Source organism: Hyaena hyaena, unplaced genomic scaffold (assembly GCF_003009895.1).
Source record: "Hyaena hyaena isolate Hyena2069 unplaced genomic scaffold, ASM300989v1 scaffold_19, whole genome shotgun sequence".
Classification (NCBI taxonomy): domain Eukaryota; kingdom Metazoa; phylum Chordata; class Mammalia; order Carnivora; family Hyaenidae; genus Hyaena; species Hyaena hyaena.
The window spans coordinates 5,710,599-5,736,991 of NW_024080651.1; the positions used below are offsets into that span (position 1 = coordinate 5,710,599).

The following is a 26,393-nucleotide window of genomic DNA, read 5'->3' on the forward strand; positions in this document are numbered from 1 at the left end:
CATAGAAAGATAACAGATGTTTACTGATTTTTGCCTATACCCAAGATCTTAAAAGATATTTTCCTACATTTCCTCTGGAAGCTTTATAGTTTTAGCATTTACAGGTAGGTCTCTGATCATCCTGAACTTTTTTCTGTATATGATCTGAGGTAGGAGCCAAGGATTAATTTTTTTTCTGTTTTTCAGGTTTCTCCAACACTGTTGAAAAGACTTTTCATTCCTCTATTGAATTAACTTGGCACCTTTGTTAAAAATCAGTTTGTATCTATTTCTGGACTTTCTCTTCTGTTCCATTTATTTATTCACTTATCCGTATGCCATTACCATATGGTCTTGATTATTGTATCTTTATAGCAAGTTTTGAAATCAGCTCTTCAACTTTATTTTTCCTGGGATTTTTTTTTTTTTTTTTTTTTTTTGGTATAGGTTTTTTTTTTTTTTTTTTTTTTTTTGGTATAGGATTGCACTGAATCTATATAGATCAGTTTAGAAGACATTGGACATCTCAAACATTGAAACTTCCAATAAGTGAACAAGAACTTCTCTATATAGCTTTTAAGTTTTCTCAGTATTTTGTGACTTTGCATAGGAGTTTTATACGTATATTGTTAAATGTAAATGCCTTTTTTAATGCTATTATGAATAGAATTACGAAATACAACTGATACCTTGTGTTTTGTGACCTTTCTAGATTCACTTACTGATTGAGTCTGTTGTGAGATCAAGCCCCATGTCAGCTCTGTGTGGGGCATGGAGCCTGCTTAAGATTCTCTCTCCCTCTTTTTCCTTCTTCCCCTCCCTTCTTCTTCTCTCTCTCTAAAAAATAAATAAAAGCCAGATACAACAGAATACATACTCTTTGATCCCATTATATAAAGTTTTGTGTTATTGCACTAACTAGCATCTCCAGTAAAGTATTGAGCAGAGGTAATGAGAAGATACATACATGTTTGTCTTTTTTCACCATCTTGGGAAAATAAAAACAGTTTTTCACCATGAGTATTTTTATAGATGCCCTTTATTAGATTAACAGTGTTCCCCTTTTGTTTATTGAGAGTTTTTATTATGAATGGTGGTTAATTTTGCCAGATGCTTTTTCTGTATTTATTGAGATGATTATATGGTTTTCCTGATTTCTCAAATTAATCTGTATTCGTGAGATAAACCCTGTTGGTCATGATATATTATGACCACATGCTGTTGATTTTTAAAATATATTTTTAAAGTTTTTATTAATTTTGAGAGAGAGAGTAAGGTGGGGGGCAGAGAGAGAGAGAATCCCAAGCAGGCTCTGCACACAGGGCTCGAACTCACAAACCATGAGATCATGCTGAAATCAAGTGTCAGATGCTTAACTGACTGAGTCACCCAGGTGACTCTCACATGCTGTTGATTTTGATGTTAATATTTTATTTAAAAATTTTATATGTACTTTCATGAGAGATAATGGTCTGTAGTTTTCTTGTAATGTTTGTCTTTCTTATTTCTTTCAATTTTTTATGGAATTTAAGAGTGAAATTATCTGGATCTAGAGTTTCCTTTATGGAAAGGTTTTTGATTACAGATTTAATTTTGAAAATAGCTACGAAGAGTTTCTTTTCATGTTAGTTTTTTGTTTTGTTTTGTTTTGTTTTTTGTTTTTAATGTTTTATTTTTGAGAGAGAGAGAGAGGCAGCGTGAGCAGGGGAGGGTCAGGGAGAGAGGGAGACACAGACTCCAAAGCAGGCTCCAGGCTCTGAGCTAGCTGTCAGCGCAGAGGTAACAGCCTGATGTGGGGCTCAAACCCACGAACTGTGAGATCATGACCTGAGCCGAAGTCGGATGCTCAACCAACTGAGCCACCCAGGCGCCCCATCTTTTCATGTTAGTTTTGACAAGCTCTGTTTTTCAAGGAATTTTTCATTCTATCCAAGGGATCAAATATATTGACAGAAAGCTGTTCATAAAAGTGTCTTATTACTCTTTAAATGTCTATAGAATTTATGATGATGCTACCTTGTTCATTCCTGATTTTGGTAATTTGTGTTTTTTCTCTTTTTTCTTGATTAGCCTTACTAGGTAGGAATGATCCAATTGTGTGTGTTTTTTAATTTTTGCTTTACTAATTTTCTTATTGTATATTTTTCTTACGTTGATTCCAGCTCTTTATTTTGCTTCTCTTTCTACTCCAGATTTAATTAACTCTCTTATTTGTTTTTTCTTAATCTTCTTAAAATGGAATCATAAATCACCCTTTTTTTAAAAAGTTTATTTTTGGCAATCTCTACACTAGTGTAGGGGCTCGAACTTATAGCCCCAAGATCAAGAGTCACATGCTCCTTTGAGCCAGCCAGGCACTCCCACCTTTTCTTTTTGTTGTTGCTGTTCAATTATCCATTTTAAATCTTTCTTTTGTGACATAAGCGTTTTAAGCTATAAGGTTACCCTGTGCTTTAGTTTTATCCTAAAAATCTGATGTGCTGTATTTTTATTATCTTTCAATTGAAAATACATTCTAATTTCCTCTGTGATTTCTTCCTTAACCTATGGTTTATTTAGAAATAATGTAAAGGAAGAAAAGAAAGATGTTTAATTGTTCAAATAGGAGTTTTCTTGATATATTATTGTGTGTTTTTGTTTTTAAGTTTATTTATTTTTGAGTGAGAGAGAGCGCACAAGTGGGAGAAGGGCAGAGAAAGGGAGATACAGAATCCAAAGCAGACTCAGAGCCCGATGTGGGACTTGAACCCACAAACCCCAAGATCATGACCTGAGCTGAAGTTGGACGCTTAACTGACTAACCCACCCAGGCGCCCCGATGTGTATTATTGTTTTTAATTACTAATTTGATTCCACGGTGGTAGAGAACATACCTTGTATAACTTCAGTTTTTGAAGTATATTGACACATTTTGTGGTTGTATATATGATATATGTGGTCTCTTTTGGTGAGCTTTTATTTTTTCCCATGTTCACATTAAAAATTTTTTGTTTAACCCAAGCTGTCAGCACAGAGCCTGACATGGGGCTCGAACTCACAAACTGAGATTATGACCTGAGCTGAAGTCTGACGGTCAACCAACTGAGCCACCCAGTCACCCTATCCCATGTGCACTTTAAAAGAATGTTATACTACAGTTGTTGCATGTAGTGTTCAATAGATGTATTTTAGGATGATTTGGTTGGTAGTCATCTTCAAATTTTTATATCCTTACAGATTTTTTGTCTGCTTGTTCTCTCAATTACTAGAGAGGATTGTTAAAATCTCTGGCTAGGGGACTCCTTGGTGGCTCAATTGGTTAAGCATCTGACTCTTGATTTCAGGTCATGATCTCAGTGGATGTCAGATCAACCCCTGTGTCAGGCTTTGTGCTGGGCATGGAGCCTCCTTGAGATTCTCTTTCTCCCTCTCCCATTTGCATGAGCACACACACTCTTTCTCTTAAAAAAAAAATCTCTAGCTATGATTATGGATTTGTCTATTTCTCCTGGTAATACTATCAGTTTTGCTTCATGTTTTTGGAAGCTCTGTTATTGTTCCATATACAGTTAGAATTGTTATGTTTTCTTCATAAATTGCCCTTGTATTATTTTTAAATGAACCTCCTTATTTTTGGTACTATTTCTTTTCTCAACATCTACTTTGACTTAAAATATTCTCACCAAATTTTTTTATATTTACAATTTACATGGTTTACCGTTCCCACTCGTACTTTCAGTTTATCTGTTTGTCTTCATTTTTAACAAAGCATGTCTCCTGTAAACAGCATATAGTTGGAGTTAATTTTTTATCTAGTCTGACAATTTCTGCATTTTAATTAGTGTGTTTATATTTAATGTAGTTGCTGATATGGTTGGGCTGAAGCCTACGTCTGTTTTTTCTTTCTCCTGCCTTATTTATTTAAAATTTAAAAAATAATAAAAAAATAAAATTTTTTAAATTGTTCATTTAAATGAAAATTTTAATTGTTTATTTAAGTGGACAATGATAATTTTTCATTTAAAACTTAGCTTACATAGAAAGTTTTAAAATTTACATTTTATTTCCTGTATTGACTCTTCAGCTCTATACTTTTTGTATTTTTAAAATTGTCCTTCTTGGGGCACCTGGGTGGCTTAGTCGGTTAAGCGTCCGACTTTCGCTTAGGTCATGATCTCGCGGTTCGTGGGTTCGAGCCCCGAGTCGGGCTCTGTGCTGACTGCCAGCTCAGAGCCTGGAGCCTGTTTCAGTCTGTGACTCCCTCTCTCTCTGACCCTCCCCTGCTCACGCTGTCTCTCTCTCTCTCCTAGAAATAAATTTTAAAAAATATTTTTAGAAAATAAATAAATAAAATAAAAATAAAAAATAAAATTGTCCTTCTAGGGGCACCCAGGTGACCTATATGTGGTCTATTTTTAACAAACCAACTCAGTTGGTTGAGTGGCTGACTCTTGATTTTGGCTTAGGTTATGATCTCACAGTTTTGTGGGTTTGGATCCTGTGTTGGGCTCCATGCTATCAGCAGGATCCTCTTTTTCTCTGTGCCCCTCTTTTGCTCGTGCATCCTCACTTGCTCGCTCTCTCTCTCTCAAAATAAATAAACTTAAAAAAATTGTTATTCTAGGAAGTACAATATACATCATTAATTTATTACCTATTTAGTTCTATTGTAGCACTTCATGTTAGGTATAAGAAAAAACAAGGGAGCCTAGGTGGCTCAGTCTGTTGGGTGGCCAACTTCGGCTCAGGTCATGATCTAACAGTTCGTGGGTTTAAGCCCCGCATTGGGCTCTGTGCTGACAGCTAGCTCAGAGCCTGGAGCCTGTTTCAGATTCTGTGTTTCCCTGTCTCTCTGGCCCTCCCCTGCTCATGTTGTCTGTCTCTCTCAGAAGTAAATAAAACATTAAAAAATTTTTAAAATATATGTAAAAATAGTAGAATTCCTTTCCTCTCTATCCTTGAAAGTTATTTGTTGTCCTACATTTTACCCATGTAATGTTACTGTTTTTGCTTTAAACAGAGTTCTTTATTAAAAATTAACAGAAGAAAAAAAAACCTTTTATATTTACTCACTTATTTTCCATATTTAATATTCTTTGTTCCTTCCTATAAATCTGAGTTTTCATCTGTATGCTTTCAGCCTGAAGAAGATCCTTTGACATTTTTATAGTGTAAGTCATCTGGAGATGAATTATCTCTGCTTTTGTTTATGGTTCTTTCACTCTCTCTCTCATTTCTAAAGGACCTTGTCCTGGCAGTGCCTGGGTGGCTCAGTCCATTAAGCGTCCAAGTCTTAGTTTCAGTTCAGGCGATGGTCCCCCAGTTCCTGGGTTTGAGCCCTGGGTCAGGCTCCATGATGACAGTACAGAGCCTGCTTGGGATTTTCTCTCCTCCCTCTCTGCCCCTCCCCTGCTCATGCTCACTCTTGCTCACTCACTCTCTCTCAAAATAAATAAATAAACTTAAAAAAAAAAGAGGACCTTTTCCTGGATATAGAACAATGAATTGATTTTCCACTCCTCACTCCCAAGTCTTTTAAAGACATTCTTCCCTTGTCTTCTGGCCTCCATTATTTCTGCTGTAAAGTCACCCATCATTTGTATTACTCTTCCCCTGAATGTAATCCGTCTCTTCCTTTGCCTTTAAGATGTTTTTATGAAGCTTTAGTTTTCAACAGTTTGGAGTGTGATATGTTTTAAGTGTAGTTTTCTTGTGTTTACCCTGCTTGGAATTAGTTGAGCTAACTTGAATCTGAGGTGTTTCCCCCTCCCTCACCAAATTTGGAAAGTCTTTTACTATTATTTCTTTAAATAATTTATCTGTCCTATATCCTTTCTTCTCTCCTTCTAAGACTCTAATTACACAATGTTAGACTACATAATATTGTCCCACAGATCACTGACACTCTGTTTAGGTTTTTTCTATTATTTTTCTCTCTGTTTTTCAGATTGGCTACTTTCTATTGATCTTTCAGGAGAAAGTCTTCAGTGGTCTCTTTCCTTCACTTTCTCATTTACAGCTCATCCAGTAATTTTTTCTCCTTCAGCTATGGTACTTTTCAGGTCTAGAATTTTCTTTTTTTTTTTTTTTTCCAACTGTGGTAAAACATAATATAAAACTTAGCATATTGGTAATTTTTAAGTATACAATTCAGTGGCATTAAGCACAGTTGCAGTATTATGTAGCCATCACCACTATCCATTTCCAGAACATTTTCATCATTCCAGACAGAAATTCTGTATCCATTAAACATTGACTTCCCACTTCCATCTACTCTTAGCCCCTGGGAACCTCTCATCTACTCTCTGTCTCTGAATTTGGCTATTCTAAGTATCTCATATACATGGAATTGTATAATAGTAAACCTTTAGTGTCTGGCTTATTTTACTTAGCATAATGTTCCCAAGGTTTATCTGTGTTGTAACATGTATAAGAATTTCATTCCTTTTTATGGCTGAATAATGTTCCATTATATATGCCACCATTTGTTTATGCATCTGAATGTTCATGGGACACTTGGGTTATTTCTACCTTTTAGCTATTGTGAATAATGCTGCTGTGAACATCGGTGTACATACATCTATTTGCATTCCTTCTTTTAGTTCTTTTGGTTACGTACCTAGAAGTGGAATGCACTGAATCATTCGGTAATTCTACATTTACTTTTTGAGGAGCCATCACATCTATTTGCTTCCTTTTTGTAGTTTCTTCCAAGATTCCTTGTCTAGTAGCTAATTTTCTTCATCTTTTAAGTACACAAACTTGGGGTGCCTCGGTGGCTCAGTCAGTTGGCTTAGTCAGACTCAATTTTGGCTCAGGTCATGATCTCCTGGTTTGTGAGTTCAAGCCCCACATTTGGCTCTACTGAAAGCATGGAGCCTGCTTGGGATTCTCTCTCCTCTCTCTGCCCCTCTCCTGCTCTCGTTCTTTCTCTCTCAAAATAAATAAAACTTTTTAAAAAATAAGTACACAAACTTATTTATAATAACTTTATAAGTGTTTGCTGATTCCAACATTTGGGTCATTGTCTTTGTTGACAGCTATTTTCCTTTAAAGGGTTTTGCATTTTATTCTGTCAGGCAATAGTTGCTGTTTCTTCTGGTGGTTCCTATTGATCCTATCAGGTATGGTTCTGTTCTTCGTGTGTGTGTGTGTGTGTGTGTGTGTGTGTGTGTGTGTGAAGATTTTATTTTTTAAATAATCTCTATATCCACCATGGTATTTGAACTTATCGCACTGAAATCAAGAATTGCATATTCTATCAACTGAGCCAGCCAGGCACCTCATGTCTGAGGCTTTTTAAATTTTATCTTCAGTATTAGGGCTTGGGTCTTACTACTGAAACTTAGCCTTTCTGAATTCTGAGGTTCTCAGCAAAGTCTCTCCATTCAGGCTGGGCCAGAACTCAATCTCCCCGCCCTTTCCAACCTCTCTGGTCATTTCCATCCAGCTATCAGCCCTGAAGCAACCACTGTGCTAGGCCTCACAGAGCCTACCTGTTACAGTCTTAAATGTGGATGGAGCAGACTCACATAGAAGTTTGGGTGTTCCACCTTATGTGTAAGGTGTCTGTGAGCATGCCTCTGGGGCAGGGCAAGTTCTCCACCTGCCAGGTTCAGGAAGGCCACATGTGTCCATATAGTCTTTCCCCCACTGCAAGTCTTCAGCTCTAGTCTTTACCTCAGTTCTGTGAAACTGTGCTGCTCTGCTCGGACTCCCTCCCCCTGCCCCCACTGTTCAGAACGTGCCCTCAGCCAGAAAGCTTGGGCAGCCAGGGAGCTCACCTTACTTATTTCTCATCTCTAAGGATCACTTGCCTGTTGTCCAGGGCTGAAAACAGTTGCATCATATACCATGATTTTACTAATGCACAGCTCCTAATGGCTTGCATTAGTAGTTGCAACTAGTTGACTAGTTGTTCCAGTGGTGCTTTTGTAGGATTTGATGTCATGGTGAGCAGGAAGTCCTAGGCAGAGGTGACAAAGCAGTGGTTTTCAAACCTGTCTCTTTGTCTACCTCACCTGGAACACCTGTTTTCAATGTTTCCAGCAGCCCACTTCAGACCTACCATTTCCTGGGGCCACAGTCAGTCCCAGAGGCCTGGCATCTGTTTTCAACCACTTCTCCCAGGGATTTGTGTAGCATCAACCTGGCTGGTCAGAATGGACTAGAAAGGCTTTCACTAATGATCATTTAGCACTGAGTAATTCAGTATGGAACTGAACTGATGAAGAGCCAGGGTCTCAAAGATCGTCTTTTTCACACTGTGTGAATGCTTACCTGACAACCAGAAATCACTTGGAGAGTATTGCGTTGTCTGTGGTGTTTCTTGGTTACTGCTGTCTGTTTTCCTTGTCTTTCTCTTTTCTTTCACCTATCTCAACTTATTCGCCTCTTTTTTTTTTTTTAATGTTTATTTTTGCAAGAGAGACAGAGCACAAGTAGGGGGAGGGCATAGAGAAAGGAAGACACAGAATCTGAAGCAAGCTCCAGGCCCCAAGCTTGTCATCATAGAGCCTGACGTGAGGCTCAAACCCATGAACCATGAGATCATGACCTGAGCCAAAGTTAGATGCTCAACCAACTGAGCCACCCAGGTGCCCCATCAACTTATTCAATAGCATAAGAGGAAAAATCCAATTATTTGGAACTTCCCTTTTTTTTTTTTTGTAGTTGCTTTGTTTTATTTTAAGTCTGTTATTATATTTTCTATTTTTTTTTTTTTTTNTTTTTTTTTTTTTGTAGTTGCTTTGTTTTATTTTAAGTCTGTTATTATTTTTTTTTTTTTTTTTTTTTTTTTTTTTTTCTTCAGGGAGACGTTGGAGAGGCAAGTATTTGCTATTTGGTGGCAGAAGATGTTTCAGCATCGGGAAGACCGCCTGACAGAGAGAATGGTAAGTGGCCATCTCTGAGGAGGCCGGACCTGCTTCAAGCCTTTACACTCACTGCCTCTTCTGCTCTGGATGTTCCCTGGAACCCAGACCCATACTGAGGGGCGTCCTGCCTATGACCAGGACTCATGAGACAGGGCAGGGAATAGGGTGCCTATTGACTTTGTGGCTTTGATATGTGGCTTCTGGGCCAGTGCAGCTTGTTAAGGCCCATGTCTTTGGCCTGTAGATTCTTCTTGGCTCCTGTACCCCCTGCTACTTGACCCACTCTGTCCTCTCCCTGCTGTCCTGCCCCAGGCCATCCTTCATTCAGAGCAGGAGCTTCTGCGAAGGTCCTGGTCCACGTGGCACCAGCGGGCAGCAAGATGTCACCAGGAGCGGCAGCAGCAAGCAGTGGCCTGTGCCTACCACCACCACAGACGGCTCAGGAAGGCTTTTTCCATCTGGAGGGAGAGTGCCCGAGGGCTCAGAACAGAGTGAGGGCCTGTTGCTGGCCTAGACCATCAGCTCTGAGTGCCCATCAGAGGGTCTTGCTTATTAGCCTAGACTCTGGTTTTAAGTTCCAGAAATCCTACCTGATACAGTCTATGCAAAACCAGGCCTGTAGTGAAAGGATCCTAGGGTACCTCATGGAGCTCCCAGCCTCAGGAACTCAACTAGGGAGAGACCTACTCCATTGATCTGAGGTCGTATCCATTGGATGCATCCTGCTCACTGGTAGGGGCCCATTCAAAGTGACCGTAGCCAGGGAGTAGTGTGATGAGCCCGTTTCAGGATAGCTGACCCCCCCAGGACCAGCAGCTGTGGCCTGGGAGCAGGCTGTGGCAGTTTTTACCAAGCCATGTGGTTAGAGCCAGGGCAGACAGCCCACATGGATACTGCAGACACTGTTCTGCTTTGATGCCTTTCTGCACCCAATTTGTGCTGTGAGGATCTCCCCCACTCTCAAATTTTGACCACATTTAACCTCCTCCTAAGTTGCCCGCACATGAATGCGCTTGAGTGGTACTTGAGCACTTTAGTTGTTTGCAAAAGTTGTTTTTTTTTTTTAATGTGTATGCATGCGTGTGTGTGTGTGTCTATGTGTACATTTACTTTTTTAAAAAATTTTTTAATGTTTTATTTATTTCTGAGAGAAAGAGCATGAGCAAGGGAGGGTCAGAGAGAAAGGGAGACAAAGAATCTGAAACAGGCTCCAGGCTCTGAGCTGGCTCCCATGAACCATGAGATCATGACCTGAGCCAAAGTCGACCGCTTAACCCACTGAGCCACCCAGATGCCCCTGTTTGCAAAAATTTGATGAGGTGCTCACTTTCCTGACAGGAGAGCCCACATCCTTTGGCAGGTCTTCAGAGGTCTTGATCCCCCTCTCCCCCAATTTAAGAACCACTAGGTAGGGGTCGGGAACTATAAGGGGTACCTATCAAGAGGGCCCTGGCCGGGTCCAGACTGCCATGCTGATTCCAACCTTCCCCATAGGACAATGGGTCTAATGGTGGCTGCAGAATTCCACTCTGCACGGCTCCTCCACTGGGCCTGGAACAGGTGGAGGGAGGTAAGGCTTTGGCACAGACGCCCCGCATGTGGTTGTGGCTAGGCAAAGCTATGTGTTAGCATGACTCAGAGCGGACATATGGTTTCTCTGTGGCCTCTTGGCAGCCACCTGCCACTGAGTATGGGGGAGAGGCCAGGCAGCAGAGAAGCAGGCACTAACCTGGTTTTGTGAGGTGATTGGCTCAAAGTCCCTAAAATTCTTTTAGATTCTTGCTTGAACCCACTGAACACAAAATTCCTGGTCTAACCATCTACAGGCATCCTAGTCAGGGTAAAAAGTATTTAGACCATCACCATTGCCTGAGCATTTACCTCGAGTCAGGCACTTGCCCCACCTGATCCTCACAAAGCCTCTAAGAGATATCTATTCAGAAATGAGGACTTGGGGCTGAGCACCCAAGCTGGCTGTAAGACACAGGCACAGCTGAGCCATCTCTGGGCCCCTGGCCCTCCCTTCTGTCCACAGTGCCTGGCCCTGCGTGGTTCCGAGCGGCGGGAGCTGACGCGTGCCAGCCTGCATCACCAGCACACCTTGATGCACAGGGCGCTGTACGCATGGGGGGTAGGGGCTGCTGCTTTCCTCAACGTCCCTCCTCCCCTTGTGGCGGGAGGGCAGGGGATGCTGGAGTCTTCGCTTCCCTTCCTTGTTCTCCCTGCCACTCCCAGAGCAAGTAATTCCACAAGCCTCACACAGAGCAAGGTCCCTCGACTGTGAGTCTTATGTCCACAGGGCTGAGCTCTTTTAACCTCGCTCAGCAAAGTAAAAACAATTGGTGTTGGGGGTACCAGCCTTACCGTCCAAGTGGCCTCTTGTCCGGGAGTCCAGTGGCTTGACGTTATTAGGTGAGGATTTAGCAAGACCATTCTCCCCCGGTTGTCTGGGCACTCTTCTGGCCTTGGGATCCTGGGCTCTTGGCCTCTGCCCCCATCTGTGATGAGTGCTCTGGGCATCACAGCACCTGTGAGGCCTGCCTGGCCATAGGGAGTGGTGTGGGCCCACCACTGACTTCTAGTCCTCTTGGTCTCCCACAGACTTACCAGAGGCAGGTGCAAAGCATCCTACAGGAGGTGGCGGCCAGGGAGAGCCAGCACAAGAGGCAGCTGCTATGGTGAGTCTCGGCATCTCTGGGCCCAGCCCGAGGAACGGGGACAGACTCCAGAGCCAGGCCAGCTGCTTACAGCATGGCTTTGGCGTTTCCACAGCAAACACCCCATTCGTTGGTTCATCTCCTGTCTCGAAGCCCTGCTGTGTGCAGAATGTAGCCTTGAGGAGGCAGCTGTCACCTGGACATCTGCGAGAGCTCCCACTTGCCTTATTCCTCTCAACACTGCTCCCTCCCCTGCAAGATTGAGCACCTCCTGCTCCAGAGCTGCAGTGGCTTCCTTCACCTCAGCCCCCTCTCACCTGCCTTCCTGCTTGGTCCTCCAGGCCTTTCACTGATTCCAGAGGCATCTCTCACACCCTATTGTCACCTGCTCTCTCAGCTCTAGCTCCATCATGAGCCCATCCTCCAGCTCTTGATAAACCAGACCCTACACTCAACTGCTTTCCAGCAGACCTCCCTCATTCTGCTCTTTCTTTTCTTTCCTCTGGATTTGTTTAGCACATCGTATTCCAGGCTGCCTGTCAGTGGTGGGTCTTGTGGACTTAACCTTGTACCTTGTACCTTGATTGAGGAATGAGCTGAAGAACCAGAAATGATTCGTGGAAACCTTGCACTGTCTCTCCACACTGGTGTCACCCTCATCTCCCTGGCCTGTGTTCCTACAGGAGCATGTTCCATCGTTGGAGAAAGAACACCATGGCCCGTGTGATTGAAGCAAAGAAAACCTCCCAAGCAAGTGCTCACTATAGGCGGACCTTGTGTTCCAAGGTGAGGCATGAGGAGACCAGCTGGTCACCCAGAAGGGTTTGGGACCGTGCTTCTGCAAGGGGGTGGCACCAAAGATTTGCACTGAACGTGGAACCTGAGAAACAGGCTAACTCACCCTCCTCTACACATACATTAACAACCATGTGAGCATTTACTTGGGTTTTATTTATTAACTTTTTTTTACTGAATTATGAACCAATATCCATTAAAACAAAAACATATTGAGCAAACTGGTTCTTACCAGAACCAGTATTTCCTACACATGGAATTTTCCACTGGGACAAACTAAGCGTGCTTCTATTTGTCAGAAGAGGTTGCTCACTCCTCATTGTGGGCTGGTTTTGTGGTTGCAGAGCTTTCTGGAAAGCATAGGGCACCCCAGGAATGTGAGATTGTTGTTCATCATCAGTGAGAAGTGGCTCCCAATGCCATGTGTGGGGCCTTTCCCATGTGCTAGAGGAGAGAGGGCATGCCAGGATGCAGCTGTAGGAAAAAGGCATGTTACAGAACAGGGGAGAATGACAGAAGTGGTCCCTAGACTTGGGGATGTTTTAGAAAAAAGCAATTTTCCAGGAGCCCGGAACAGCAATGGTTCACCTGCTGGAAGGCCAGGGGTTGGGGGGAACTGATACTGGTCCTGACAATGCTGAAGCCTCCCGAGGATGAGGAAGAGTGACATAAAGTCAAGGCCTGGTCTGTTTTCAGAAAACCTCCAAGGCCAGCCCTGGAAGGAGAGTCAGGACTCTGCTTCAGGGCTCAGAAGGGAGAAGGCCTTTATGCGCAGAATGGAGTTTATGCCTGGGCAGCCAGTGTCCCCTGGCTGCTTTACTTCTTTGTAAAGTGTTCCATTAGTGTGATTTTATGTGTGTCTCAATCAGTGTGAAAGACTTGCGTGCAGAGGCACCTGAGTGGCTCAGTTGGTTAAGCATCTGACTCTTGATTTTGGTTCAAGCCCCATATCAAGTTCTGTGCTGACAGTGCAGAGCCTGCTTGGGATTCTCTTTCTCTCCATTTCTCTCTGCTCCTCCCCAACTTGTGCACTCACTTGCTCTCTCTCTCAAGATAAGTAACTTAAAAAATTTTTTTAACTTAAAAAAAAGCTTGCATGCATATAACATATAGTTTTGCTTAACAAGTAATAATAGAACAAAAACCCACATAATGACTTGGGTCATTTCACCTGATGGCAGATAGAAAATTTAAGTTCTTCTATAGAACAGTCCCATCACCTGAGATACTGGGCTTCCTGTGGGTACTGGGGGCTTGGTCATTGCCTGTGATCTATGTGGCTGGCTGGTGTTTCACAGAATGTACGTGTGTGCTGTGTCCACACCTGGGCTTGTTCTGTGAGGAGCTGCCAACACAGATGGGGTGTCCTGGGAAGTCAGGATGTGCCACGATCACGTCTCTGCACTTCATCTGCCCCTTAGGTCCTGGTCCAGTGGCGGGAGGCTGCGTCAGTGCAGATATACTACCGACAGCAGGAGGACTGTGCCATTAAGGAGGTCCAAAAGGTGTTGGATAAGGGTAAGCAGAGTTCCTGGAAGCTAGGGAGAGGACTGTGAAGAACACAGAACTGTCTTCTGTTCCATTTGTTTCCCCTCAGTCTTTATATTCTTCTGTGTGTGAGTTTCCTGTTGCTAAAATAACAAAGTACTTTAGACTAGGACGTGTAAAACAGCAGAAGATTGTTCTCTCTGCATTCTGGAGGTCCAGTCCGAAATAAGGGTGTTGGCAGGGCCATGATTCCTGTGAAGGCTGGAGGGGAAAGTCCTTCCTGGCCTCTTCCAGCTTCTGACAGCCCCAGCGGTCCTTGGTGTTTGTAGCTTATAGACTCGTTACTCCAGCCTCAACCTCTGTGGACGCAAGGCTCTCTTCCCTGTGTCTGTGTCTCTTCTTAGAAGGATACCTGTCCTACTGGATCAAGAGGTCCACTCTACTCCAGGATGGAGTCAGTAAATTGTGCTGACCCCCTTGCTAAATAACATCAACTCTGAGGTTCCAGGATGAAGATGAATATGGGACGGGTTAACTGTTCAAACAGTATATCATAGCATTCTGTTCCCAACCAATTGCCAAATACTTTGTGTTCATTTTTTTTTTAATGTTTATTTTTGAGAGAGAGTGTGTGTGTTGGGAGGAGGGGCAGAGGAAGAGATAGAATCCCAAGCAAGCTCCGAGGTGTTAGCAAAGAGCTTGATGCAGGACCCAGACTCACAAACCACAAGATCCTGACCTGAGCTGAAATCAAGAGTCAGATGCTTAACCGACTGAGCCACCTAGGTACCCCAAAATCTAATTCTTAAAAAGGGGTCAAGGGTGGGGTGGTTTTGATGGGAAAGTCCTTCCAGGGGCTGGCTACTTCTCAGATCAGTCCGATTACATAGGGTCCTGCTTCCTTGTATGTTTAGGGGGTAGTGGCCTTGAGTAGTCTGACTACCTGCTAAAAAAAGCCTGGGGTATATGGTCCAGACAGGAGCAGAGATGAGATGCAAAGAAACTGAGACCCATGTCCCTGAAGTGGGGTATCCAGCACTCTGAGGGGACAGCCAGTGGTTAGAGTAAATGAAGATACAACTGGAAGTGAAAACAAAGGGAAATGGTTTAAATCAGACCATAGGGAAAACAGATCATGTTGTTAGTTTGCTCCAGGACAAAAATTGAGCAACCTTGGTTGGGTTCTGACTGTCGTATTTGTGTTGATAAACACAGATCTCTGCTTTCCTCTGGGTAGAACCCTGGGGTCAAACATCCCTCACTTGCTCCACCCCCGATGTGCTTCTCTGTGTCCTCATGCTGCCCCTCACCCCAGAAAGCAGTGCTGTGTTTCCAGTCCACTCCCAAGAAAGAAGCTGAGGGGTTCAGCTCATCCCTTGGCCTCTGTTTGGACAGAGCTTTGGCATCAAGCACTGCAGAGGCCTTGCCAGTGTGTCAGGCGTCCACACCCGGCCCAGGTGGCCCTGGTGGGTATTAGAGGTGACAGGCACAGGGTGAAGCCTTAAGCTCCACAGGACTGAGGGGCAGGCAGCTTTCCGTAGAAGAGAGTGGCACCACGTGGTGGGCCCTGCGTGGGACCAATCATTACAGGTGGTACAAAGGATTTGGGAGACCATGTGACAGGACACTGTGCTCTCAGCAAACCACAGATGCACACTCAGTACCTGTGGAACCATTTCTGGGCTTAGTTAAGGCCTCAGGTCTCAGGCACACCTTGGCAGCCCAAGGATGGGGCCGAGTGCTGGGGGAGGATGAACTCAGGGCAAGGCATTATAAAACATATTCCAGAGTGCCTAGTACAGGCAGGGTCAGATGCTGGCTGTGTGACTTCGGCAAGTCCTCTTGGAGCCTCAGTTTCTCCATCTGTAAAATAGGGGTAATAGTGCCTGCCTCTTGGGGTGGTCATTTGGATCCAGTGAGACACAATAGGCACACTTGAAACAGTACCCAGCAAGTATCAGCACTTAGTACTAATGCTTACTTCCAGGCGTGTGAATCCTCCTTCTCTGCTCTCTCCAGCAAGTCCCCACCCCATCTTGGCATCAGTTCCCTGGTACCAAGACTTTCCTGTTGTCTCTAAAAGAAACTTCTCTCAGGGCCTAAGAGAAGGGAAAAACCTAAAATAAAAAAATAAGAACAAAAGACAGAAGAAAATGCTTTCTCCCTCAAGAGAGAATCTGGTGACATACAGTATGTAGCCTCTGCCTGCCTGCAGTGCCCAGAGAGTCAGAGGACATGGTCCGGCAGACGCTGTGCCTCCTTTTGGCCTGGCTTGAGCTGCCTGGACTCTCTGAGCCTCAGTCTCCTCCCTGGCAAAATCGAACCATGGAACCCCACTCCCTCAAACTGAGGCAAGGGTCTTATCCATGCTCCCAGCAGCATCCTGAGGGTGCTCTGTACAGGCGCTGTAGACACGTGGCTGCTGTGTATAGGCTGGTGGCTCTGGCAGGCCCTTGGGGGGCACAGCAGTAAACAACAGACTTGTTCCGGCCCCCAGGGTGCTCACAGCTACTGAAGGTGGTCAGAGCCGTCCTCACAGAGTGGCCACCATCCACATGTGAAGGTTTTACAAAGTGCACCTGACACCCCATCGTACCCCCACACGACCTTTTCCACTCTCTGAACTTCCACCATTGCAGACTTGTAGAAAACCTCCAAAAGAGCACACTCTGACTCGGATCTGCCTTAGGCTGTCTCAGGACCTGGTTTCGGCGCTGGCGGGACCAAGGCCAGAGGTCGGCCCAGCAGAGAGCCCAGCTCGAGAGGGCAGCTAGGAATCACCACCGGCGGCTGCTGCTACAGGCCATGGCCCGGTGGAAGGTGTACCATTTGGGCTGTGTCAGGAAGCAGGTGAGGCAGGAGGCAGCTCCCCAAGTGCCGCTGTACAGAGGGCTCTCCAGGCTGGGAAACCACCAACTGGGGAAGAGGAGGGCCTTCCTGTAGAACCCATGACCACCAGTCATGGAGTGCTGGATAGTTGGGGTCCTGTAGGCCCAAGACTACTGGAGCCTGTCTGGGATGGCTGTGGGAAGCCAGCCTCAGGGTCGGGTTCCCCCAGGCAGAAGATGGCCCAGCAGAGAAATCTGGTTCATTCTGAACCATGAAGTATCAGAGCTGAGAGACCTCCAGAGTCCCCTAGACACCCCTGCCTGGTACATGAGGCCTTTGGCTTCTTCCAAGACTCCTCCTGGGGATGGGAGGACAATTTGCTTGGGCCTAGAGCCGCTCACCTTGTGGTTGCACCCAGGTGGTTGAAATATAAGGCCCTGACTGCTTTTGTCTGCTGTCTTCCCAGCTGCTGCAGAGGCGGGGTGCCCAGCTCTTGGCCCAGACTCTTAGCCAGGCCTGTTTCCAGCAATGGAAACAACAGGTAGGAGCCAGCAAAAAGCCCCTTCCCCTTCCCATTGCTTCCCGAGTTCATGTTTAACTTTTTAATTATTTTTTTTTTTAATTTAAGTAATCTGTACACCCAGTGTGGGGCTTGAACTCACAACTCTGAAGTCAAGAGTTGCATGCTCCAAGGTGCCTGGGTGGCTCAGTTGGTCAAGCATTCAACTTTGGCTCAGGTCTTGATCTAACATTTCGTGAGTTCAAGCCCTGCATTGGGCTCTGTGCTGACAGTTCAGAGCCTAGAGCCTGCTTCAGTTTGTGTGTGTGTGTGTGTGTGTGTGTGTGTGTGTGTGTGTGTGTGTGTCTCTGCCCCTCTCCCACTTGCACTCTGTCTCTCTCAAAAAAAATATTGATAAACATTAAAAAATTAAAGAGTCACACACTCCACTGACTGGAGCCAGCCAGGTGCCCCCATATTTAACATTTTTAATTCCACCCTCATCCCAGGGCTCCCCCAACCCTAGTCATTTCCCAGCACTGGCACTTCCTTCCGCCTGTGACCTGTACAAGCCTAAGTCACTTCGGGGCCCAACTTCTACAGTGTCACATTAGAAAGTACTTCAGGGTAATAGCCCAAAAATTAATATGAAATGTATTTTACATCTTCGCCAATGATTTGATAAAACACCAGGCAGGATTGCATCATGCTTAGCAAACCTTCATGTGCAAGGTGTCTGGTGAGCCCAGCACACCGCCCCAAGCTGCTTCCTTCCCCAGGAGCTCTTTGCCTTCGTTCTTGCCAGAGGATCACTCCTTGGCCCACCAGCACTGGGCCCTTCCTAGTGGAGGGAGGGCAGCAAGAAAAGGGTCTCAGAGTGACCAGGACGCTGTGGTCGGGGCAGCCACCTTGAAGGCTCTTTTTGACCCATAGCTGGCGAACAGGAGGCAGGAACAGCGGGGCACAGCCCGGGCCTTGTGGTTCTGGTCCTTCTCACTACAAGCAAAGGTAAGGGGGGCTCCACACTCCACTGCCCCTGCCTCTCCAGGAGAGGGCCATGCCTCAGTGGAGGGTAAGCAAGGTGAACTGGGCCTCATCTCCTTTCCCTGGAGGTGTGGGCTGCATGGCTGGGCTTAGTGCTGGAAAGGAGGAGAAAGAAGGCACGACTGGAGCGAGCTGTTCAGGCCTACCACCAGCAGCTCCTTCAGGAGGGTGCCATACGCCTCTTACGGTTTGCAGCCAGCATGAAGGCCTTCCGGCAGCAGCTGCATACTCAGCAGCAGGTGCAGGTGAGTCCCAGGTCCCTCACCCCTTCTCTTGGGGAATGGGCAGGACCAGGCATGACCTGACCAGAGAGGCCTGTTGCAGGCGGCCCACAGTCTCCACCGTGTGGTCCATCGCTGTGCCATGCTGTGGAAACAGAAGGTTCTGGGCCAGGGCAGGGAGCCTCAGCCCCCAACATCCACCATACCCAGCAGGAGAGTGACATTTAACAGTCCCCTTTCCACCTGTGTTGCTGCTGGAGCTGGGGATGCTGCCCTGGAGACCAAGAGGCCACGAGATCCTCAGTCACGGGGAGCTCTTCTCAGCCTGACCCTGGCTGCTGGAGACCCCCAACTCCTAGAACTGTGAGTAGCCCATCCCTTGTCTTTTCTTCCTGCCTGGGGCAGAGGCTTGGACTGTACAGAAGGAAGTCATGGCTAAGCTGCTTGGACCCCTCTCTCTGGCAGAATTCTGTCCCATCCCTTCCATTCCCATCCGGCCCCAACTGAAGGGACCACACATCCTCTGTTCCTGTGGTACATGGTGGAGAGAACATTTAGTTTTAGGAAAAGGAAGAGGCTATGGGGCAATCTTGCTCTCATGCCCCCAAGACCTGCCAGTCTTCCTGCTTCTCCACATATAGCTGAGAAACGGTCTTCCTCTTGGAAACTCCACTGTTTGTGACCTGGCCCATCTCCGCACACTGGCTTCAAGTAACCTCCAACTACCTGAGCCTGGCAGAGAGGTCACCAGTGGGGTAGGGCACTGGCCTGGACCTGTCTGCTCTGCCTCCCTTCCCACCAGCCCTGATAGGCCTGCTCCCACTCTAATGTGGGAGGAGCACCGGGTTGCTGTAGAGGTCAAGTGAGATGATGTAGGTGAGGCATCCCCACATTGTCAGACTCAACTTCATTGGAATTACTGGAAGTACTATATATGGCCCAGGACCACTTCTGGTTCACCTGCTAACCTTGGGCAAGACCCTCTCTTTCTCTGGTCCTCAGTCTCCCTGTAAAATTGGAGGGGTCGGCCTGGGTACCGCAGGCAGCCTAGAGGAACAGGGCTGTGTTTCTTTCCAGCAATGCTGCCCGCTTGGCAAGAAAGCAGCCTCGACGCCCACATTTCCTGCTGGAGCCCGTGCAGAGCCAGGGGCCCCTGGGGTGTCACGCCCTTGGGAGACCAGGGTATGTTGTATGGTCCTAGGATGAGTGGCCCCCCTTCCTTCCTGCTCCTCAGGAGGGTACCGTGGTCTGACCTCCTCCTGCCCTCCCTCTGCATAGGCCTGAGGCACCGTGGGAGTGCAACCCAGGTGTGGCCCAGTCAGAGTGCCCTTCTCTGATGAGGCCTTTCCTGCCAGAGGCCTGGACAGCACTGGTCCCGGGCAGCCCCCAGTCCAGGGCCCTACCAAGTCACCCTGGCGTAAAGTCACCCCTCACATTGAATATGGGCCCAGAACTGCTGCCCCCTTCCTCCTTCATGCCATGTGGGGTGGAAGCGCCTGCCAGGGTAAGTCCTCCTGGTCCCCTGGGGTCTCATTCTTTAGTCTGGCCTTCAGTGCTCTTCCTCATGCACTCAGTGCTGTAGTTGAAGCTGTACTCACTGCTACCAGAGCACTGCCAGCTCAGGATGCAGTGGGGCCACTCATACATTCACCAAGTGTAGGTGCCCCTGTCTTAGGGACACAGTATGGAAAGGCTACTGAGGCCCCCACTTGTGAAGCTTCTATGCAAGAGATGGAGACCAAAGTGCTCCAAACATAGATGAGGACACTGCAGATCATCAAGGGTCCTGCAGGCCCTGGGGAAATGACTGGATTTTAAGGAAAGTAGGAAATGGTGGGGCCTGTTGGCTGCTGTGATCCTGTGGCCCAGCGGAAGGTGCTGGGAGCTAGGAGCAAGTGGTGGCCGTGGGCAGAGCCCATCGTGGGTGGCAGACTAGGCAGGACCTGCTCTGATGCTCTGATGGGTTTGATAAGGGTGAGGAAGGAATCCAGGATGGCTCCTGGGTTCCTGGCTTGAGTAACTCCAGGAATAATGAGTTCTTTTACTGAAAGAGGGAAATGGGTGGGGAGCCCATTTGGAATAAAGCCTGAAGAGTTTATCTTGAACCTGTCAAATCTGATATAAAGCAGCAAGATTGAGTGTGGCCTTCAGGGAGGAGGTCAGGGCTGGAGGGCAAAACTCAGTCCACATAGTTTGAAGTTACCGGTAAACCCCTGGGACCTAAAGAGGTCACTTGGGAGGAAAGGGGCAGAGGCTCCCTCTGGGCATGTGACATCCAAGTAAAGAGCCTGAGCAGGGACAGCCAGGTGGTAGAGAAGGCACCAGTGGTTAGTAATGGAGATGGTAGCAGGGTCGGGACACCCCAAGAATTGGTGCCCGAAGAGAGCTGGTCAATCATCACCAGAAAGAAATGGAAGGTTGTAGGTGTGTGGTTTGACAAGGATAGTTGCCTTTGACCACTTTTCTCACTGAAGTGCAGGACCCCTGCTCAGAGCAGGGGGGGCGGGGTAAGACAGCTGCTTGGGGAGGTGACAAGCCAGGCTCTGGGAAAGGGGCGGGACTGGCCTGCACAGATGTAGGGTGATCCCTGAGCTGTTTGTGGGATGTCCTCCCTTCTATCAGGTCCTGAAGGGGTAGGGCCAGGGCCATACTAAGTGAGCTGGCCAGGTCAAGTCCTGTGGCCTCACCTCCCCACATCCCTGCGGTGGGCAGCCTGGGTGCCCCTCCCCAGCCTTCCTTTCCAGCTTCTCTGCTCATCTGTCCTCCCTTTACAGGCATCTACACAGCCCATCACCCCCGGGCTTGCGCCCCAGGCCTCTCCCTCTGCAGCCAGTGTCCCCCACCCCCGCCTGCTGCTTCCTGGGGACTTCATGGGCACTGGTCCCAGGCCAGGCTCTGCACGCACAGGTGTGTGCCTGAGGCCTGTCCATACCGTGAGTGCTCAGGACTCTCCCAGTGCCCAGGATCCCTCCATCCAGCCTTGGCATAGCCGGGAGGATGGTCAAGATCAAGCTCCTTCTCCTGTCACCATGGGCCATAGTGACCTGGAGGCCGAGCTTGAGGGCATCCAGCAGCAACTGCAGGACTACCAGACCATGAAGCAGAATCTCTCGTAAGAACCAGAAAAACCGCAACCGTGTCCCCAGAACTGGCTGACAGGGTGCTTGGGGTGTTTTGCCTGTGCCCACCCCCCACCCCCCCCACAGGTGGCACCTTTATCCCTCAGTCCAGCTCAGGTCTGCCTCACCTGTGGGACAGAGGATAAAGTGGAGTACAACTTTCAACGTAAGTGCAAGGCCAGTGATCCACCCGGTGACCATGCCCGATGAAGGTGCAGAAAAGACAGGCCTGTGTGTAGAGGGCTTGTCTTGTCTGTGGTCTGGGTCCAGAGCCTGTGTCCCCTGCACCCAGGAAGAGGGACGGGGAGGGGTTCTACCAGGGCCTACCTGAGGTGCTTGCTGAGCTGGTGGTGGAAGCTGGCAAAGGAACAGAACAATCCTCCCCACCCCCACCAGCAGTTAACAGATGTGCTGCTTCCCCAGCTGGAGGTGCCGCCAAGGGCCTGGCCAGGCTGGCAGCAGGTGTCTCACTCCCTCAGGTCCTACCAGCGGCAAGCCAGAAGCCTGCGCCGGTGGCTGGAACTGAGCCAGGAGGAGCCCGGACCTGAGGACCAGGAAGCAGAACAGCAGGTGCAAAAAGAACTGCAGGAGGTGAGGCCCCAGGTGGTCCGGGGACAGCGCCCTCGGCTGTACTTTGTCTCAGCGCAGCCTCCCGTTCCCCCAGGTGGAGCTGCAGATCCAGCAGCTGGCCTCTGAGCTCCAGGCCCGACGCCAACCCATTTGTGCCTGCATCACCCGCATCCAGGCCCTGCGGCAGGCTCTGTGCTAGTCACTGCCCCAGGGAGGCCTCAGCCCACCACCAGAAACAACACAAAGCTGCAATGAGTTTTATTTTTTATTTCAAAATGTTGCAATTACATGAATTACTGTTCAGAAGTCTCCCACTTTTCATACAAAAATACTGTGCTACTGATACAGTTGAAAGAGTTCAAATGGCTTCTCCTGCAGGAGAAATTCACAGCGTCCCCAGGAAACCTGAACCCTGGTCCCACTGTCGGTGGCTCCCTAAGGACTGTGTACCTGTAACCTGGGGACAGGTGTGGTAGGCACAGACCCGTTCCTCTGCCTTCAACACAAGCCCCTGAATCAACAGCAGCAACTTACCATGTTTTATGTGGGTCTGGATATGAGGGGGAGACAGGCTCTACCCTGGCCCCCTTAGGTCACCTGTCCATTCACTTTGGACACCATTCAGGGGATTCAGTAACTGGTCTTGCTTACCGGAAAGAGGACTTGCCAGCTCTGGCAGGTCACTCACTGGGGCCTGCTAAGCGCCATGCCATTAGACCCCCTCAGAAGATGCTGGCGGAGTCAAGGATGATGCGTTCAGCCATAAGTGCAGAGAGACAGCTTTTCCCAAACGAGCAGGGTGGGGTGAATTGGGAACAGAAAGCAGTTGTGTTAAAGGCCACGTGGCCCTGCTCTGAGGGCAGCACAGCCCAGTCAGTGCAGGGGAGGCAGAGGGGAAGGCCAGAAAGCAGGGATGGGGATACATAACCACTTCTGTCTTACAACAGAAATCAAGACCAACTGAACACCCAGCCAGGAGACCTAGGGTCTCCAGTTTATACAGTAGATTAAAAAAAACCTCCAAAAGGGAATTTGAGATCATCTTGGCCTACAGGTTTTCTCTTTAGAGTGGGAAGAGGGGCCCACGTAGGTCCAAGGTCAACAGGGGCTCTGACCTCATCTACACCTCTGGGACAGCAGAAACTAGTCACCCAGGTCCCGCCTGGTCAGACCCCACAGCCCTGAGACTGTCCCCTCCCTGACCAGCCACGGAGGCTCCCCTCTAAAAGACCCTCCTGTTTGAAAAAGTTCCCTCAGTAGCCGCCACCAGGAAGGAAGCTCTAGAGGGAGCCTAGAGCCTCCCCAAACCGAATCTTCTGTCCAGCTTTCAGCTTAAAGTTGAAGTCCTTGGGGGCCTCGAAGATGAGCACGATGGTAGAGCCCAGGTTGAACTCGCCCAGGTGCTCGCCCTTGCGCATGGGGATGCCCTCCTTGTTGGTGTGCGTCACAAAGCTGAAGTCGTTGTAGGAGCCCTTGCTGTAGCGTGGGCTATTTGTGTGCAGGTCCTGCAGGAGGCCAAGGGCACAGCATGTGGAGTCTGCTCCTGGACTTGGAACACACCTCTGCTGCCTGTCCCCAACTCAGATTGGAAAAGGAGCTGGGGATAGTGACTTGATGGGCCCAATACCAGCTGTGAACTGGGACCCAGGGTAACATGGAGGAATTAGACCCAACTCTTCTCCAGGATGGGTGAAGGGCAGTCACAAGCTGACATCAAGAAAGGCAGCCCCCTCACATACTAAGCCTCCGAGCAGCACACCCCACCCTGAGCTCAATGTTCCTGTTGAGTTCCCAGCAGAAGCAAAGTGCGGGCTGGGAGGTTAAACCCCTCCTTCTCTAACCACCTCCAGATGAGCAAGTGGCAGCACATCTGGGGTGGGGGCTGGCAGAGCAGAAGCCCAGGATCCAGCCCCTCTTCAGAGCAGCAGCTCAGCAAAGCAAGGCCTAGCAGGGGGCCCATCTAGAACTGATAGTCCCAACAAATCTGGCTGCATGGAAGAGGAGGCAGGGGGACTCCAGTGGCCCAGTCCTTGGACCTGGCTCTGCTTACCCGGTCAAAGTAGATGCGTATAGAGCCCACATTGGTGGCCCCCACAGCAGTCAGAGAGAAGAAGCCATGTTTCCAGTCCCCAGTGAGGACTACCCGCTCATTGTGGCAGAAGAGCTCTTTGATCCAGCGGGCCATGCCAGGGTTCACAGACATCAGGGAGCCTGTGGGGGGCAGGAACATTGCTATTCCCCACCCAGCAGGACGATGAGCCTCCCAGAGTTCTATGTCCACCCATATCATTCCACATGCAGAACAAGCTAGACCCCAGGCTGCACCCTCCTGCCCACACCCAACCAGACTAAAGCAGTCACCTCTGTGCCTCAGCACCCCAAATGTGGAGACCCGGTCCCTTAACACCAAAAAGCACAAGGCTCTGGCCAACCTGGGAAGTGGCGCCGGTGGGAAACAGTCCAGTCAGTGGGAGAGTGGAAGCAGTGGTAGTCCCCTGGGGCCAGGTAGATGACACAGTGGTAGAGTTCATTCCCTTCTCGAGTGACCAGCTGGTTCCTGAAGGAGCCGCAGGGGGTAGCTGTGGGGGGTGGCAGACACGAGGGCCAGGCTCTCAGAGAAGCACCTGAGCCTGTGTAGTCTGGATATGGGCTCCAGGGAGGCCAAGAAGCTCCACGCAGTGATTCCTAGCCCTTTCCTCCCTGACCTATTCCCGTCCTTCACCCAGACAACCAGTCCAGCTCTGCTACAACAGGGCTGTGGGGACCACTGCCAGGCACTAACCCACCTGGAGGGAAGGGCAGGTCCTCCATGGAGTTGCGTGGACCAAGGAACGACTCCAGCGAGTAGGTGACCCCCTTCACCTGCTCCACTTCACAGTTCTTCACCTGCCCAAAGTTCAGGATCTTCCCATCTGACGGGCTGATCTGAAAGGGCAGAGAAAGGCTTGTCACTAAGGGAGGCAGGGGGACTCCCCAAGCCTGAGAGGAGTACCCCTGGGTCATCTGTGGAGGCTGCTGGGACTGGTTCCCAAAGGCATGGGCAACAATCCTTTTTCTGGAGAGAGGAGTGGAGGGCAGGGTCGGGCCTCACCACGCTGTGCAGGCCACACACGGGCCGGGCCTGTGGCTTCAGCTTGCGTCGGAAGAACTCGCTGAGGTTGCGGTAGTGGTGCAGGTCTTCCACGGCGGCCTCCTTCATGTTTACCCCGAAGGTCCAGATATACAGGCTGTACACAGGCCTGCGCAGCCAGTGCGGCAGCTCCACCTGGTTGAGGCGGCCCCAGGCCCGCGACAGCAAGCGTGTCGGCACTGACTTGTACAGGGCCACCTGCAGGCCACAGACAGGCAGATGAGTGGGCCACCCTGCATGCCCCCTGCCACCCCCCAGTCAGCCACCACCTCCGGAGGCCTAGGCACATGCGATGGCTTTGTGATGTGGTTGTTTCCCACTAGGAACCAGACTGAGCCTTCCAAGTACTCTCACAAACCAAATACTGGCCGAGATGGTGACACAGTGACCTAAACTCAGTAGTTTCAGTCATTTTATACACAGGTCCAATAGCAACTGCCCTGGTCCCCAGGAGAGACTGGCCAGCAGTCTCACTTCTTAAGGAAAGGAGGGGCATAAATGCCTCTGATACCTGCAAAGAGACTCTGTGGCAGAAAGGGGCAGGACCCTGGGTACAGGAGAAAGTTTAGAACGCAAGCACACGTTCTGGTCCAAAGAGAAAGCAGAGGGAACATGGTCCACACAAAGTCAGGGGCTTTCACGTGAGGATGTGCTGTATCACTGTAACCCCCACCCCAGCCAGTAAGCACCCCGGGACACAGTTGCACCCTGCCCAGCCTGCCTGGGCTTCGAAGCACTCTACTGTGAGGGGCAGGTCCACAAAGCTGTCTGCACTTGAGGGCTGCTCCCCCAAGGCACAGGGGATCGGCCCCAGCTGTCTCTGTTGGCACCACCAGCCAAACTCTAAGGACCAGGCAACCCGTAGGGGGAACGTCTCTTAAACCCCAGGTGCCGCTGCCACAGTGGGACCTGCCTCTAATTGGCAGCTGCTGCCTGTCAGCCCAACCTAGACACCAAGTCCCCACGGTGTAAGTATAATTTCATTCCAACTTTAAACACACATTCCCCTTTAAACAGGGGCGCCTGGGTGGCTCAGTCGGTTGAGTGTCTGACTTCAGCTCAGGTAATGATCTCACGGTTCGTGGGTTTGAGCCCTGCGTCAGGCTCTGTGCTGACAGCTAGCTCAGAGCCTGGAGCCTATTTCGGATTCTGTGTCTCTCTCTGTGACCCTCCCCTGCTCATGCTGTCTCTGTCTCTGTCTCTCTCT

The 26,393-nt window shown here is 48.5% G+C and overlaps 2 protein-coding genes across 11 annotated transcripts in view; one reads left to right on the forward strand and one right to left on the reverse strand.

The window, feature by feature from the left end:
• SFI1 (SFI1 centrin binding protein) overlaps positions 1-22,362 on the forward strand; it is a 102,868-nt gene extending 80,506 nt beyond the window's left edge. For 2 of the 6 annotated variants that reach the window (XM_039225866.1, XM_039225868.1), the window contains 17 exons: positions 8,771-8,852; positions 9,147-9,325; positions 10,329-10,404; positions 10,870-10,965; positions 11,436-11,512; positions 12,175-12,277; positions 13,708-13,804; positions 16,464-16,624; positions 17,070-17,144; positions 18,036-18,110; positions 18,215-18,391; positions 18,471-18,730; positions 19,445-19,549; positions 19,646-19,871; positions 21,142-21,479; positions 21,966-22,077; positions 22,151-22,359. In XM_039225866.1, the coding sequence (XP_039081797.1) occupies positions 8,771-8,852; positions 9,147-9,325; positions 10,329-10,404; positions 10,870-10,965; positions 11,436-11,512; positions 12,175-12,277; positions 13,708-13,804; positions 16,464-16,624; positions 17,070-17,144; positions 18,036-18,110; positions 18,215-18,391; positions 18,471-18,730; positions 19,445-19,549; positions 19,646-19,871; positions 21,142-21,479; positions 21,966-22,077; positions 22,151-22,255 (2,344 nt within the window). In that variant the 3' untranslated portion in view covers positions 22,256-22,359. Of the gene's footprint in view, positions 1-8,770; positions 8,853-9,146; positions 9,326-10,328; positions 10,405-10,869; positions 10,966-11,435; positions 11,513-12,174; positions 12,278-13,707; positions 13,805-16,463; positions 16,625-17,069; positions 17,145-18,035; positions 18,111-18,214; positions 18,392-18,470; positions 18,731-19,444; positions 19,550-19,645; positions 19,872-21,141; positions 21,480-21,573; positions 21,653-21,965; positions 22,078-22,150 lie in introns of all 6 variants that reach the window. The other 4 variants (XM_039225864.1, XM_039225865.1, XM_039225867.1 and 1 more) reach the window with 4 other exon arrangements.
• Positions 22,309-26,393, reverse strand: part of PISD (phosphatidylserine decarboxylase) — a 35,657-nt gene continuing 31,572 nt past the window's right edge. For all 5 annotated transcript variants that reach the window (XM_039225869.1, XM_039225873.1, XM_039225870.1 and 2 more), the window contains 5 exons: positions 25,148-25,384; positions 24,843-24,981; positions 24,489-24,635; positions 24,107-24,267; positions 22,309-23,561 (listed from right to left, as the gene is read on the reverse strand). In XM_039225869.1, coding sequence (XP_039081800.1) covers positions 23,337-23,561; positions 24,107-24,267; positions 24,489-24,635; positions 24,843-24,981; positions 25,148-25,384 — 909 coding nt within the window. In that variant the 3' untranslated portion in view covers positions 22,309-23,336. The remainder of the gene's footprint in view (positions 23,562-24,106; positions 24,268-24,488; positions 24,636-24,842; positions 24,982-25,147; positions 25,385-26,393) is intronic.